Here is a 13,993-nt window from a genome sequence, read left to right on the forward strand (position 1 = left end):
TGCCATCCCCAACTCCTGTCCTTGCTGACCAAAGTCAGGGCTCTCTCTAGGGTTTTGGGGACTGGAGCTCCTGGGTGTGCCCAGGGCCCAGCTGAAGAGCAGGATGCATGGGGTGCTCCTCTCCAGCCACATGTGACTGGCTAGTAGGGGACCGAGACCATAGAAGCCAGGAACCCAGTGAAGACCCGTGTGTGACAATCACGGGGGCGGAGCCCTCAGCTCTCCTCTGGTGCTCAGAGAGACCTACAAAACACTCAGCCCCCTTCTGTGGATTCTTTGTGCTGGACGCCCCCAGGAGGGCATTTCCAAAGCCCCCCACCCCCACTGCAAACCAGACCAGCTGGAGTTCGGATCAGGCCTCCAGTGCGGGGCCACAGGGTGTGGTGGCCCCCGCCCCACCATCCACCCTGGGCAGCGCGGGAGGACACCGGCCAGGCCACCGGCAGCGGTGATGGAGTACGTGGAACACGGAGGAGAAGGGGCCTGGGGAGAGCGCGGGGCGGACGGCCCCCACCCCACCCCACCCCACCCCACCCCACCCAGAAGCAGGCGCACACGGATCTGGGGTCGCTCAGTTTATTGGTAAAACGGGCACTGAGCGCGGCGAAGGCTGGGCGCGGAAGCGGGGGCGGCGGGGGCGCTTTTCCTCTTAAAGAACTTCCACTGGACCTTGATGGCGAGCATCCAGTCGCTGACCGAGAGCCTCTTACAAGCGGAGGTGCAGACATGCGCCTGGCGGGGGGGCGGGGCGCCGGGGCGGGGCCGGGGGCGGGGCCGGGGGCGGGGCGCGGCGCCGCCGGGGAGGGTCGCGCCGCGGGCGCCCGCGCTTCACTTGCCCGCCTTCTGCGCCTTCTGCGCCGACTTGGTGACCTTGCCGGCGCCACCGCTCTTCTTCTCCACGTTCTTGATGACGCCCACAGCCACCGTCTGCCGCATGTCGCGAACCGCGAAGCGGCCTGCGGGGAGCGGGAGTGAGGGGCGAGCAGGGCCCCGCCCCTGCCCCAGCCCCCCCCCCCCCGACCCGCCCCGGCCGGGATGCCGAGCGCAGGCGCACTCCATCTCACAGCATCCTCCCTCCCGGGCCCGTTTCTGGGGGCGGGTGGTGGGGTCCGCAGCCCGAGGACTGTGAGATGCTAGAGCGAGAATGTCTCTAAGGCTCTGGTCTCCTCCTCTGGCGGCAGGAACGACCGCCCCCCCCAGGCGTTGTGGGGGTCCAATGACACGCCTGGCCAGGGGTAGACCCTTTCAGTTGATACTGCGAGGGCCCGCAACCTGCACAAGGCAGCTCTCTTATATAGGCCTGTGGGTCATCCTAGGGATATCTGTGTCCCGCTGACGTCCAGCAGTCAGTCCTAGTTCTGCTCCCAGACTAGCTGTGGCCCTGGAGCCTTCCTCCCCAAGCTGACCAGCAGGGCACCTATGCTCCATGACATGGAGAGATGGAGGCTGGAGGTCACAGCAAACTGAAGGACACCTCCCCGCCCACCCCACCCCACCGTGGTCCTCTGCCGAAGCTGGGACCAGCCCCATCCAGGCTGCACCTCCCTCCACCACCTGCCCAGCTCACCAAGAGGTGGGTACTGAGAGAAGCTCTCCACACACATGGGCTTCCCAGGGACCATCTCCACAATGGCTGCATCACCAGACTTCAGGGCTTTGGGGTTGTCCTCCAGCTTCTTGCCTGAGCGCCGGTCAATCTTCTCCTTCAGCTCAGCAAACTTGCAGGCGATGTGCGCCGTGTGGCAGTCAATGACAGGTGAGTACCCGGCGCTGATCTGCCCTGGGTGGTTCAAGATGATGACCTGGGCGAAGATGTGCACAAGGCTGTCAGACATGCCCAGGTGGGCAAGGAGGGCATCAGAGCCGAGGGAGGCTTGAATCCCCTGGTCCTGGGTGCTGGCCATGAAGGAAGGTCAGGCTACAGGGGACCCACACCCTTGACGTGGACACCAGGGTCCTCATGAAGCATTTGGCAAACCACAAGAGATAAACAACCGACAGGTGCGCTGTGGGAAGGGCCAGTGGACAGGACTTATGCTGTCTGCACTGGCCAGAGCTGAGGCAGGATGAGAAACTGGACCTCAAGTACTACAGTTACATCTCATGGGAGCCAATTTTTAAAACTGTCGTCACGTGAAGAGGTGATCAAAGAGGGTGCAGTGAAAATGAAGGGAATAAAATATTACACAGACGTCTCCAGCAAGAAATTAAAACATTTTCAGGACCCAGACGGGACCTCACTGAGGCTCGGAGCAACAAGGCCTGGGCCCACCCCAGCATCTGCTCTTCCTGCGAGTGCCCCCAGCCCTGACCCAAGCCCTCCAGGCCTTGATGGCCTCCTTTGTAAAGCAAGGGTCTGGTTCTCCCAAGAGCAAGCCTCAGAGGGGATCAAGTACTCTGCTAATGCCAAGGACCGCCCTGTTCCTGCCCTTGGGGGACCAGCCGCCCACCTGGGAGGTGAACTGGGCAGCCTCCTGGGGTGGGTCGGACTTGCTGTCCCCACACACGTTGCCTCGACGGATGTCCTTGACCGACACGTTCTTCACATTGAAGCCAACATTGTCGCCGGGCAGGGCCTCACTCAGAGCCTCGTGGTGCATCTCCACTGACTTCACCTCCGTGGTGATGTTCACAGGTGCGAAGGTCACTACCATGCCCGGCCGAAGGATGCCCGTCTCCACTCGGCCCACGGGCACGGTGCCAATGCCTGGGTAGAGAGGAAGGGGGCTGTGAGGAGCAGGTGGGATGGAATGAGGGGCACGGGGAGACCCCAGACAAGGCAGACACTGAGGTTCCGACAGAAGCAGAGGCTCCCCTGACCCTGTCAGGCAAAGAAGGGACTGAACGAGAGAGATTTCCCAGGAATGCCTGGGCAGGAGCGAAGTCAGGGGAACATGGCAAAGAGAAGCCCATCTGGACCTGGAGGCCTGTCCCCGCCCCAGGTGGCCGCCGTCCCCCAGCGGGGGGAGCACTGTAGGGACCCCTCCCTTGTCTGAGGCCCCTCCTGGTGCGGCAGCAGCCTCAGGGTGGTTGAGGACCAGCCCACCTGGATCACCTGGCCCAGCTTCGATGTTGCTGGTGTCAGGGGCTACCCCCAAAGGGGCACAGGTGCCCCAGACTTCTCACGGACCTGCTCATGAGAGGTGGTGTCTGCTCGGTGGGTGTCTGGCCTCCCCTAGCGTGTAGGGGGGCTCCACCCCCATGCCCCCGGCTGTGGCATGACAGAGCCGGCGGCTGGTGGCTGTTCTCTGCACTGGGTGAGTGTGACACCCCTGCCCTGCACGTAGCCCCCGGAGTGGGAGTGTGCCCCTCGTGGGCCTTGTGCTTGGTTATGGTTTCCTGTCATCTTATGAAGAGCATTTCTCATGCCTGGAGTAGAGCGTGTCTCCCATAAGACTGAAACTGTCATGGAGGGAAGGAGACATGGGATTTACCCTTGTACCACCAGCTCCTGGCACAGGGCTGAGTGCTTATCTGAAGGGAGAAGACCCTGGACAGATGGATGAATCGGTAGGAGTGGGTAGGCGGGTGGAGAGATGGATGGTGGATGGTTGGTTGGGCAGATGAATGGACAGTTGGATGGGTAGGGGTGGACGGATGTGTGGATGGACAGACAGACAGGTGGGTGAATGGGTGGGCGGATGGATGGATGGACAGATGGATGTGTGGGGGTAAACAGTTGTCTGAATGGATGGATGGATGGGTGGATGGAGCATGGATGGGGGATGGACAGATGGATGGATGGTCCCCCAGAAAGTGTACAGCCACTGGGGGAGGGACAGATAATTTGGCCTCAAGAGCCCCTTGTCAAGGGCCCTGGTCTGAGGAGTGGGGTGTGAGGGGCAGAACTCGCCAGGGTGGGCTGGGCCAGGTGCCCACAGCAAGTGTGGGACACTGAACCCTCACTCACCACCAATCTTGTACACGTCCTGCAGTGGCAGGCGCAGGGGCTTATCTGTGGGGCGTGTTGGGGGCAGGATTGTGTCCAGAGCCTCCAGCAGGGACACTCCACTGGCGTTCCCCTCCTTACGCTCCACTTTCCAGCCTTTGAACCACGGCATCTGGACAGGAAGAAGAGGGCATCCACTGGAGGTCGAGACCACTTACACCCACCTGCCCTACACCCCAGCCCCACGGCCTCCCCAGGACTCTCCAGGATCCCTGGTGGAGGTATCTGACTGTTTACCCTAAGCCAGTTCATGTCCATCAAGGGGCCGCACAGCTGACCCCTCACCCTCCCCACCACCCAGCTCACACTCCCAACATCACAGAAGCCTTGGGAAAGGAGATCTGGGAAAAGTAGCAGAGCCCAGCGCAGCTCAGCCCCCCCTTTCCTGCCTCCTCAGATCCCTGGGCAGGGCTGGCACCAGACAGGGAGGGCCCAGAGTCTGGCCAGTGGCCAGGCTAGAGGCAAAGAGTCTAGCCTCGGCCCCCAACAGCCAGCTATCTCCAGGCACGGCTGGCCCTTCCCTGCCTAGGGCTTCTCCTGACAGCAGACCCAGCGCCCTCCTGGCACGGGGCCCCCCTGGCCTGCTGGCCACAGGCCGGGAGAAGGGGAGGGGGCTGGCAGCACAGCCCAGTCCACTCCCAGAGACTGTGTCCTCTAGACAGCCCAGATCAGCTGAGAGCGCCCTGAGCAGCAGGTCAGGAACGGGACTTCAGGGGGATGGCGCTCTGTCGGCCTCCCCAGGAGGGTGGACAGTGCAGTCAGCTCACCCATTGCTACATGACATCCCGTGTGGGACCTACAACATGCAAACATGCAGCCCAGCAAGATGGGGGGCAGGGTCCCCAGCCTCGTCCCCTGACCACAGGGTTGCAGGGCAGTCCCCCCTCAGTGTGGTGGCGGCAGCACCGGCCAGAGCAGATGACCACCCTCCTGGGCCGGGGTGGCCCCTGGCTTCACTGCGTCTAGGCGCTTGGTCTCAGGTTCTGAAAACTCCACCTCAGGCTCGGGCTTATCTCGTCCTGCTGAGTCCCTGAGACACAGGCTGCCTGAGCCACAGCGTCCCCACCGACCCATGGAGAGCCAGCCCCCGGCCCTTCCCAGAGCCGAACCTGCTCCGAGCCCCCAGGGAGGCTCCTGGGGGGATGAAAAGTAACCCTCCAGAGACAGAGCCCTTGGGCCTAGGACCTGGAGGTCGCTCCTCCTGCATTGTCCACCTGAGGGAGTGTCCCTGGCCAGAGAAGGGGCCTCTGCGGGCCTCATGGGGAGGCTGAGCTGGGGGGCACAGTTCACACCGTTGGGCTCCTCACCAGGCTGATGCCCACAGGGCCAGGTGTCCCTGCTCCTACAGCTGAAGGGGACGTAGGCCCTCTGACCCTGTGCTCTGCCCTGGCCTAGCCTGACCCGTGCACACCCCAGTGCCCTGGGTTCTCAGGGAGGGGTCCCAGCAGCCCCCCCCACTGTCCTGGGCACTCACGTTGGGCGAAGGCTCCAGCATGTTGTCCCCGTGCCAGCCTGAGATGGGCACAAAGGGCACAGTGGCTGGGTTGTAGCCGATCTTCTTGATGTAGGCGCTGACCTCCTTGACGATCTCGTCGTAACGCTTCTCGCTGTAGGCGGGCTCTGTGGAGTCCATCTTGTTGACCCCCACGATGAGCTGCTTCACGCCCAGCGTGTAGGCCAGCAGCGCGTGCTCACGGGTCTGCCCGTTCTTGGAGATGCCCGCCTCAAACTCGCCCACTCCGGCTGCCACGATCAGCACTGCGCAGTCCGCCTGTCCGGCAGGTCAGTCACAGCGAGCCCCAGGCACCACCCCTCCCCCAGGCAGCCGCCCGGGCATGGGCTCATCCATCTGCGTCAACGGCCGGGTGATGTCTGACTGTCTGGGTCTGTCTGTCTGTCTGCAACGGTGGCCCTTACGGGCACCCCTGCCTGGCTGAGATGTTGGGGCACCCAATCAGTTCTCTGGGGGACTCCGTACCAGGTGGGGCGAGGGGCAACAAACGTGAGGGGCATCATGCCCTGGCCAGGAAGTGGAGAGAACCCAACTGCCCCTCAAGGACCCTGGGGACCCCCCTGCGGCCGCCCGCAGCTCTGCCCACCTGGGAGGTGCCAGTGATCATGTTCTTGATGAAGTCGCGGTGGCCGGGGGCGTCAATGATGGTGATGTAGTACTTGGTGGTCTCAAACTTCCAGAGGGAGATGTCGATGGTGATGCCGCGCTCCCGCTCGGCCTTCAGTTTGTCCAGCACCCAGGCGTACTTGAAGGAGCCCTTCCCCATCTGGAGGGACCCGGGACTCAGCCAGCTGGCCGGCAGGTCCCCCAGGGCCATGGGAGCAGGTCACAGCAGAGAGGCCCCCGTGGGACCCTAGGACCCTGAGCCCATCTCTGGGATGAGGGAGCCAGATGCGAGCACCTCTGAGGGACACCCAGACCTCACCCTGCCCTGCCCAGGCCCCGCCACCCTGTGTCCCCAGGACCCGTCTCCTGCCACCTAGATGGTTGCCATTTGAACGTCCGCCAGTAGGTGGCGCAAGGGCCTGGGAGTCAGGCGCGGAGAGAAGCCACCAACCGATTGAAACCCCTCCCCTGACTGAGGGCTCCCCTTTATCTGAAGCTGGACACCCCAACACCCACACACCCTGCGTCAGCCAGAGGCCTACAACACCACTGTCAAGGTGTCCAACCAGAAAAATAACCCTCTGATTTTTTTTTTTAAGGAAAATAAAGGAAATTAGATGAGGTTGCACGGAAGGGCCTGGCTTTCCATCCCTTTCTACAGACAGCCAAGGCTTCCAAATAGCTCCGAGGCTCCTCCCCCCGTCTGTGCTCCACCTGCAAATACCTGTGCCCCACCCAGCGAGACCCGGTGCCCTGGGCCAGAGCTGCCCTTAGAGCGGCGGCCGAGGTTGCTGCCCAGGCGGGCAGATCCCCCTGCAGGGCTGTGCATGGACAGCGCTCTGCCCTCCAGGGAGGCTGCCCAGCAGGGAGGGCCACCCAGACAGGCCCCAGATGGGACCCAGCTAGACCTGAGCCAGACATCCTGCAAACACCCACAGCCTCCCCCCAGCGCCAACCCCGCAGGGAAGGAGGGAGTGACGCAGCTTTTGGGCTCAGGCGCGGAGGGAGACAGCCCAGTGCAACCCGCAACACCCCCCCCCACACACACACACACACTCTGAGCAGGGTCAGCGCAGGCCAGCAACTGACTCTTCCTGGGCCCTGGCCCCGACCCCTCTGTCATCCAGGACGGAACCCTCACAGTCACCCAGACAGGGGCTTCTCCTGGAGCCCAGGGTGGGGGTAGAGGCTGCAAAGAGCAGAGTCCCCCACCCCACTCCGTGGCCACTTCCCACCCATGGGTCTCAGCCACTTAAGAGAAAGGAGGTCAGTCAACAGGGCCCTTCTCATCCTCACCAGGCAACCAGGACCTCCCCTCCCCAAAGAGCACCACCGTGGACAAGCAGCCCTCCCCAGCCCAGCATGAGAAAATGGAGCTGATGGGCTGGCTGCCCATCAATCAGCTATTAATAGCCACCCTGAGTCCTGGCCCAGCCCTGGGACAAGTAAGGGCAGCACCACCTCCAGCCCCAGACCTCAGCCCTGGGGACACAGGAACCCCACCCTGGGTGCAGGGTTCTCAAGTCCAACGTGGCAGAGAGTTCCAGAACCTGATGTGGACCCCTGTGGGGCAGAAATGCAGCCTCCAGGTCCCCTCCCCCACCCCAGGGGGCAGATCCAGCTGGCCATCCCTTGCCCACACCAAGCACATCCTCAGAGAGAGGCTGCCCCCATCCCACCCCACCCCACCCCCGTGCCACTCCAGCTGAGCTCTCTCAGATACCTGTCCCCCATGCAGGTTCCTTTAGGGCTCATGCCTTCTTGCCCTGGAGGAGATCAGCTGAGCCATGTGCCCCAGTCAAGGAAGCGCCAGCCCAGCCACCACGTGGGAACCTGTCCTCCAGTGGATGGGGGAGGGGGGCAGGCTCACCTCAGCGGCCTCTTTCTCAAACTTCTCAATGGTCCTCTTGTCGATGCCTCCGCACTTGTAGATGAGGTGGCCTGTTGTGGTGGACTTGCCAGAGTCCACGTGGCCAATGACCACTATGTTGATGTGGGTCTTCTCCTTGCCCATTCTGCCCAGGGTGTGGGGAGGGGCTGGAACGGCCTGGAGCGCTGTGGCTCAGGGTGGGGGGCTGCTGAGCAGTGATTCTGTGAGTTGGGGTGGAGGCACAGGTGATGGAGAGCCTCAGGCGGAAGCCAGCAGACACCGCCCTGCACAGGTTGCAAACATATCCCTGCCCCCAGATCTGGTCCTTACACCGGGGCTAAGTTCCCACATTTGGTGGGGCAGGAAGACCCCTCCCCCCAGCCTGTGCCTGGCCCATTTGGGTCAGGTGCTAAGCCCCAACGGTCCAATCTGCTCTAAATATCTGGGTGTCATACCCACAGAGCACCCCCATTGAGGAGGTTAACCCCCCCCCCCGAAGAGACGGAGAAACACCAGGCTGGGCAAACCCCATGACCAGTCAGGAGCCCGGTGATGAGTCACCCTGCCCTGCTCTTCAGTGCTCTGTCCCCTGATGCTTGCTCCCCACCAGGAGTCTTGGGCCCTACACTGCACCCCACCCCCACCGGCAGCGCTGCCATGATGGAGAAATGGTCAGTGCTCCCCACTCCCCTCCTCAAGCAGGGAGGGCGCCATCTTCCCCTCATCCCTGCCAGGCAGGCTGGCACCAAGGGAGACAGGCTGGGCCAGGGCTCCCACAGGGCGGTGGTGCCCAGATCAGGGGCCTAGAATAGCTTGGGCTCTCCCGGACCTGGGCAGGGGGCAGACTGGGGGACAGGGAGGTGGGGGCCCTGCTCTTCAGAGCAGGGAAGAATCTGGCCCCAGCAGCCAAGCTCAGCAAGTGCCAGACAGAGATGCTTGCAGCCTGGTGGGGGCAGGGGGACACCCCTCCCCCTTTCCCTCTGGTCAGCACCCAGGGTCACAGCCCCTGCCCCATCCTGGAGGTCAGTGGAGAAACCTAGGCAGCCCAGGAGGGAACAGAGGGCCGGGCAAGGGAAAACAGGCACCAACGGCGCACCCTAGGGTGCAGACACCAGGTGGACACCTCCTGGGCCCGCCCGGGTGGGGCCGGGTGGCGAATGCCCCCCAGGTCTCCCTGCCTCCCTCTCCGCAGGGCACCCTCAGCAGCCCCCAGCACTGACGACCCTGCCCCAATCCCGCAGGGCCCCAGCCAGTCCCAAGGTCATGGCTGCAACACGATCGCCGCGCCCAGAAGACCGGTCCCCAGACGCCACCACCGCATAAACAAGAACCACCGCGGTGCCCTTATCCACCCAGCCCACCCCTGGTCGCCCGCGGGGACCGACTCCTGGTGCCGGGTCCGGGCGCGTGGGGTGGCTGGCCGAACGAAGCCCGGAGCGAGCAGCGCAGCCTCGCCAGGCGCCAGCCTGGCCCCTCTCTGCCCCAGGTCCGTTCCCCCGGAGAGAGGACCCTCTGCGGAAGGCTGGGGACGGAGGCGGAGCCCCGGAGGCCGAGCGTCCTTACCCAGAGCCGAGGTCTCAGCCAGAGGGACTGGCGGCGCCGGCGCCCGCGGTTTTATCTCTCCAGGAGGGGGTCCACCTATTGACGGAGCGGGCGCAATGCACTGCGCCCCTGCAGTACGGCAATGCGGTACCGGCGGGCGGGGGGGGGGGGGGAGGGGGCGGGGCGGGCGGGGCCGGGGCGGGGACGCGAGGGATGCAGGGATACGGGGACCCGCGGACGCGCGCGGGCGCGACAGGGACGCGAGAGGAAGATGCGGCGAGGGAGCGAGCTGCGAAGGCGCGGACTCCAGACGCACCCGCACCCGGAGGGAGTGCAAGCGGAGAGACCACCGCCAGCCCGAGGCGCGGGGAGCGCGGGGCACGGGGAGGGAGACGGAAAGGAGGGAGGGGCAGAGATGGAGAGAGGCAACGGGAGAGAAACAGCAAGAGATGGAGGACGGATGAAGCAGAGGCCAAGTCGCCAGGCTCAGGCACTCCTGGAGAGAAGAGGTGGAAAGGCACTCCAAACATAAAAGGAGGTCTTTGGGGATGGGGCCAGCCCCAGGGACAGGAAACGGCAGGTCAGGCCTCAACCAGGAGGGGCAGGGGCTGAGGCTAGGGTCTGGGCCCTGGCCCTGGCCCGCCTCTCCCAAGGGCCAGACCCGGCCCTGCATGTGGTTGGTTCCTAATGAACAAATGAACCTGTTCTGTCTCCCCAGTATGGCCAGGACCTGCAGGTCCTTCCTCCTTTGGGACCCTGGAGTCGGCTTGCTTTCAGGCCCCCTGTCCCCGTGTGTCTGCCACATGGGCTCACCCTGGCATGCCCCCAACCAGGCCCCATGATATGGCTGAAAACCGTGTCTCCAGGGTCCCCTCAGCTTGGCCAAGTGGCCTGAAGCTCTTTAGCAGATCCACCTCAACCACCCGCCCTCTGAGGCTCGTGGAAAGAATGGGCCTCTCTCCATGCAGGGAACATTCCAAGTCTGTCCCCAGAGCCCACTGATACCTTCCCAGGCTGCCCTGGTGGGCATGAGTGGGAAGGGGTTCCCACGAAGCAGAGTTCCCCTCGCTCCCGGCCCCAGTGTGATCCGAGTGCCGAGCCACCGGTGGGCCGGTCCTCCAGAAAGTGGGGGCAGGGGGATCTCGGAGGGTCCTGGGCAGACCGAGGTTTTAAGGAGAGGAATGGGCAGTCCTGTGTTGTGTGGAAACCAAGTGTGCAGGCCCCTTGACCCACTAGCATCTCTCCCCATGGCCACATCTCCCATCAGTCAACCACTCCTGTCTGCTTCATCTTTGTCATCACAAGGTCTGGGAGAAGGTCAAGCAAGGTGAGTGGGTGAGAGCAGAGGCCCAGTGTCCAGCACCTTCCACTGGGGCAATGCCTGAGAGAGCCCTCAGAGATGTGACCCCCAGCAGGTCAGCTGGTAAAGGGGCCCAGGGCAGTGGTCATGGGCCAAGCCAGTCTCTCCAGCCCAGGCTCTCCCACTGGGGCTGTCATGGGCGGGGGGGGGGGGGGGGGGGCAGGGGGTGGTCTGCCCCTACAGACAGAGGCACTCCTAACCGTTTTGGGCAGGGAGGGGCTCACAGATGACTCCGGGCACTTCCAAGTGCTGCTGATCCTATCAAACAGGAGCCAGGATTAAAAATAAACTCCTGGCAAGCAATGGAGACCCACCCCACCCCCACCCAGCTGCCCTCTATATTTGATGCATCCCTCCTGCCTGAAGGTTAGCAGGGATTTGGGAGACACTGGGATCGGATGAAGCTGGGATGGGCCAAACCACTGCAGGAGGCCCAGGTCCCTGGGGACGTCCACCCCAACTTCCCCAGAGAGGCCACCAGCACCCAGGACCCTGGGCTGCCTGCAGACCAGCCCCCCAGCAGGTCTGAGCTGCACCCAGCCGCTCCTGGCTCACCCACTGCTGTCAGCCCCATGGGAACTAAGTCACCCTGGGGCTAAGCTGTGCCAGGAGGCCATGCTGCCCAGGGTGGTGGCCACTGCTGGTGGAATGCAGCATCCTCCCTGAAGGTCCAGCATGCCGGCCCCCGGCGGGGGTCTCAGGTGGTTTCTCCAAAGTGCCTCTGTGTCCCCAGGATGTGCCCCATCCACCGGCAGCTGGGCTGCCTTGCAGGGCCCTGGGGGCCTGGCCCCTCGGCCGCCACCACCCGGAGATACTCGAGTTCACTTGGACATGAGAGTAAATAAGGTATAATGCTGAATAATAACATGCCAACAGTGCTAAAGAAGCCCTAACCACTGCATAGCCCTGAAAACTAACAAGTACCACTTACTGCATAGTACTTAGTAACTACTGGTCATTGACTAGTGCTGAATACTAAATACTACAGAACCCCAGTCACCAAGCACTGGGAGTTCACCAAGCGCTGGGTGGGCTACCAGGCCGCCGAGCACCCATTGACCAAGAGTCCACCGGACACAGACAGGCAAACCACCGTGCCCAAGGTCACAGCCAAGGAGGGCAGAACTTACAGTCAGCTCAGAAGGCCTGAGCCAGGCCCGTGTCACTTCTGGACAGAAGCCAGCTGGGTCCCACCTCTGTGCCCCCCCTCCCCCTCCCCCTTGCCCTCCTCCCAAATCTGAGCCACCTGTCACAATGGCCCCCATAGCAACCGGGGGTATGGGTGTGTGTGTTGGGGGGGTGGGCTGAGCAAAGAAGAGGCCCATCAGCCTGGTGCAGCCTCACAGCCCACCTTCTGAGGAGTAGGGCAGGAGGAAGGGGTACAGGCCTGCCCCCTTAGTCCCTCCCGACGCCCCCAGGTGCCCCCAGCCATGAGCTGTCTGGGGAGACACAGGCAACCCCCTCTTTGGCTGGCTGAGGTTTCATGAGGCTGGGGAAAGAAGATCCAGCTAAAATTAACCGTTATCAAGCTGTCAGCCTGGAAATAAACCCTGCTCCTATTGGCTGCCGGTGATGTCACTGCCTGGTTAATAATAACCTGCAAATGCATAACTGACCACCTGTGCTGTGCCTTCCTGTGGGGGCCAAGGCCAGTGGTCACCCTGGTAGCTGCTGCCCAGGCAGTGGCTTGGGGGCAGGGTGGGGGGCAGGGCTGAGAGCACCCTCCAGCCTTAGAGGGGTCTCAGAATGACCTCAACTCCTGGCCTGGGGTGCCAGGCTTCCCTCTGACCCCAGGACTTCCGTGCTCACCCTCCCGTGTGGGGTCAGTCAGTCTCATCTCATCTCCCAGCTACCTGGGCAGCACGACCCAGGACGGCCTTGGGGACAAATTCCTCCCCCGCCCTTCCCGCTCCCAGCCGGGAACTGAGCGGCCGGTGAGGAGGACGCAACTCAAGTCTTCTCCATGGTGAGGAGGCACTCTTGGCTGTTGAGCTTGCCTCAGGAAAGTAAGATCACGGCCCCAAACCAGAGGAGTCCCCCCCGCACCCCCTCCCCCCACACACACTCCCGCACACACACCCCCCCCCCCGCACCGCCCTCCCGCCCCCGCCTCCGCCTCCGGGGGCGGGGGGGCGGGGCTGAGCCCAGGCGGCGTGGCCTGGAGGCGGGGCCAGGGCTGGAGAGGGGGGCGGCGGGCGCGCCGCTTGCACCCCAGCTAGACCCCAAGGTTAGGCAAGGGCCCCACCAAACGGCCAGGACAGTGCTTGGTCCCTGGGTCAATACCACGGGGCGCTGGTGACTTCCTAGACAATCCAGGCCCCCACCAGGCCACCCTAGGAAACCCAGCGAGTCTGGGAGGGTATGAAGCCGACCTCAGTGTGCCGGGGAAGCCCAGGAAGACGGATGGAGCCCCTCAGAGAAGGGAAAGATCAGCCCGTCCTGCCCTCTCCACCGCCAGCACTTGGGCCACAAGAACTGTCTCTGGCCCCACGGGTACCCGCCCAGCGCAGCAGGACCTGTTGCCATGGTGACGGAGCGCAGCTGGCTGGAGCGGGTTACTGTCACCTGTGCTTGGGAGGACAGCGTCCTGCCAACTCCAGAGCTCGACCCCTGCCCAGCGCCCACCTACTTCAGGGGAAGGGGCTGGTGGGCTTTGCCTTCTGAGCTCCGGGAGAGTCCTGGGCTCCAGCCTAGCAGCAGGAGGAGGGAGTGGCCAGGCCCTCCCATGAGGTCCACCGCAGGCTGTGGGGCCCCTGGAGAGCCCAGGAGAGGGGCCAGCCTCTCTGTGGTGGGACAGAGAGACAGAGGGAGAAGCTGGGGAGGGTCTGCAGGCCCACTGCCCACTCCTCAGGTGGTGGAGGGAGAGGCCACAGTGCTCAGTTCAAGGAGGAGCGTCTCCAGGTGGGACTGCCCTGGGGAGCCTGAAGCTCCTTAACAACTCTGGACCCGATGTTTTCATCTCGCAGATAGAGCATCCCCGCACTGGGCGATTGGGAATAACCTGCCCACAGAGCAGGAGGCCTCCTGGGTGTCCCAGGGGTGACTGCACAGGAGCCTGTGGGTGGCATCATTCTCCCTATCAGTGGCAGAAGCCCAGAGCCTCCCCTTCCCCAGGAAACACACACCGGCCAGACCGAGGAGGCTGGCCCTTGT

The 13,993-nt window shown here is 63.6% G+C and overlaps 1 protein-coding gene across 1 annotated transcript; it reads right to left on the reverse strand.

Annotated features, from left to right (window-relative positions):
• Positions 1-562: 562 nt before the first annotated feature.
• EEF1A2 (eukaryotic translation elongation factor 1 alpha 2) lies at positions 563-9,595 on the reverse strand. The gene is made up of 8 exons (XM_027623482.1): positions 9,502-9,595; positions 7,939-8,159; positions 6,049-6,228; positions 5,424-5,720; positions 3,911-4,061; positions 2,451-2,707; positions 1,568-1,802; positions 563-956 (listed from the first exon to the last, which is right to left on the reverse strand). Exons 2-8 carry the CDS (start codon positions 8,080-8,082, stop codon positions 829-831), a joined length of 1,392 nt encoding a protein of 463 aa, XP_027479283.1. The 5' UTR covers positions 8,083-8,159; positions 9,502-9,595; the 3' UTR covers positions 563-828.
• Positions 9,596-13,993: the final 4,398 nt, after the last annotated feature.

This window comes from Zalophus californianus, chromosome 8 (genome assembly GCF_009762305.2).
Source record: "Zalophus californianus isolate mZalCal1 chromosome 8, mZalCal1.pri.v2, whole genome shotgun sequence".
Classification (NCBI taxonomy): domain Eukaryota; kingdom Metazoa; phylum Chordata; class Mammalia; order Carnivora; family Otariidae; genus Zalophus; species Zalophus californianus.

What these genes read in the sequence shown, in the direction of transcription:
- EEF1A2 (XM_027623482.1), bottom strand. Translation starts at nt 8,082, where the DNA reads ATGGGCAAGGAGAAGACCCACATCAACATAGTGGTCATTGGCCACGTG. An exon ending in TTGAGAAAGAGGCCGCTGAG is followed by an intron (nt 6,229 to 7,938) that starts GTGAGCCTGCCC and finishes GGGTCCCTCCAG; the next exon opens with ATGGGGAAGGGCTCCTTCAA. An exon ending in CTCTCAGTACCCACCTCTTG is followed by an intron (nt 957 to 1,567) that starts GTGAGCTGGGCA and finishes CGCTCCCCGCAG; the next exon opens with GCCGCTTCGCGGTTCGCGAC.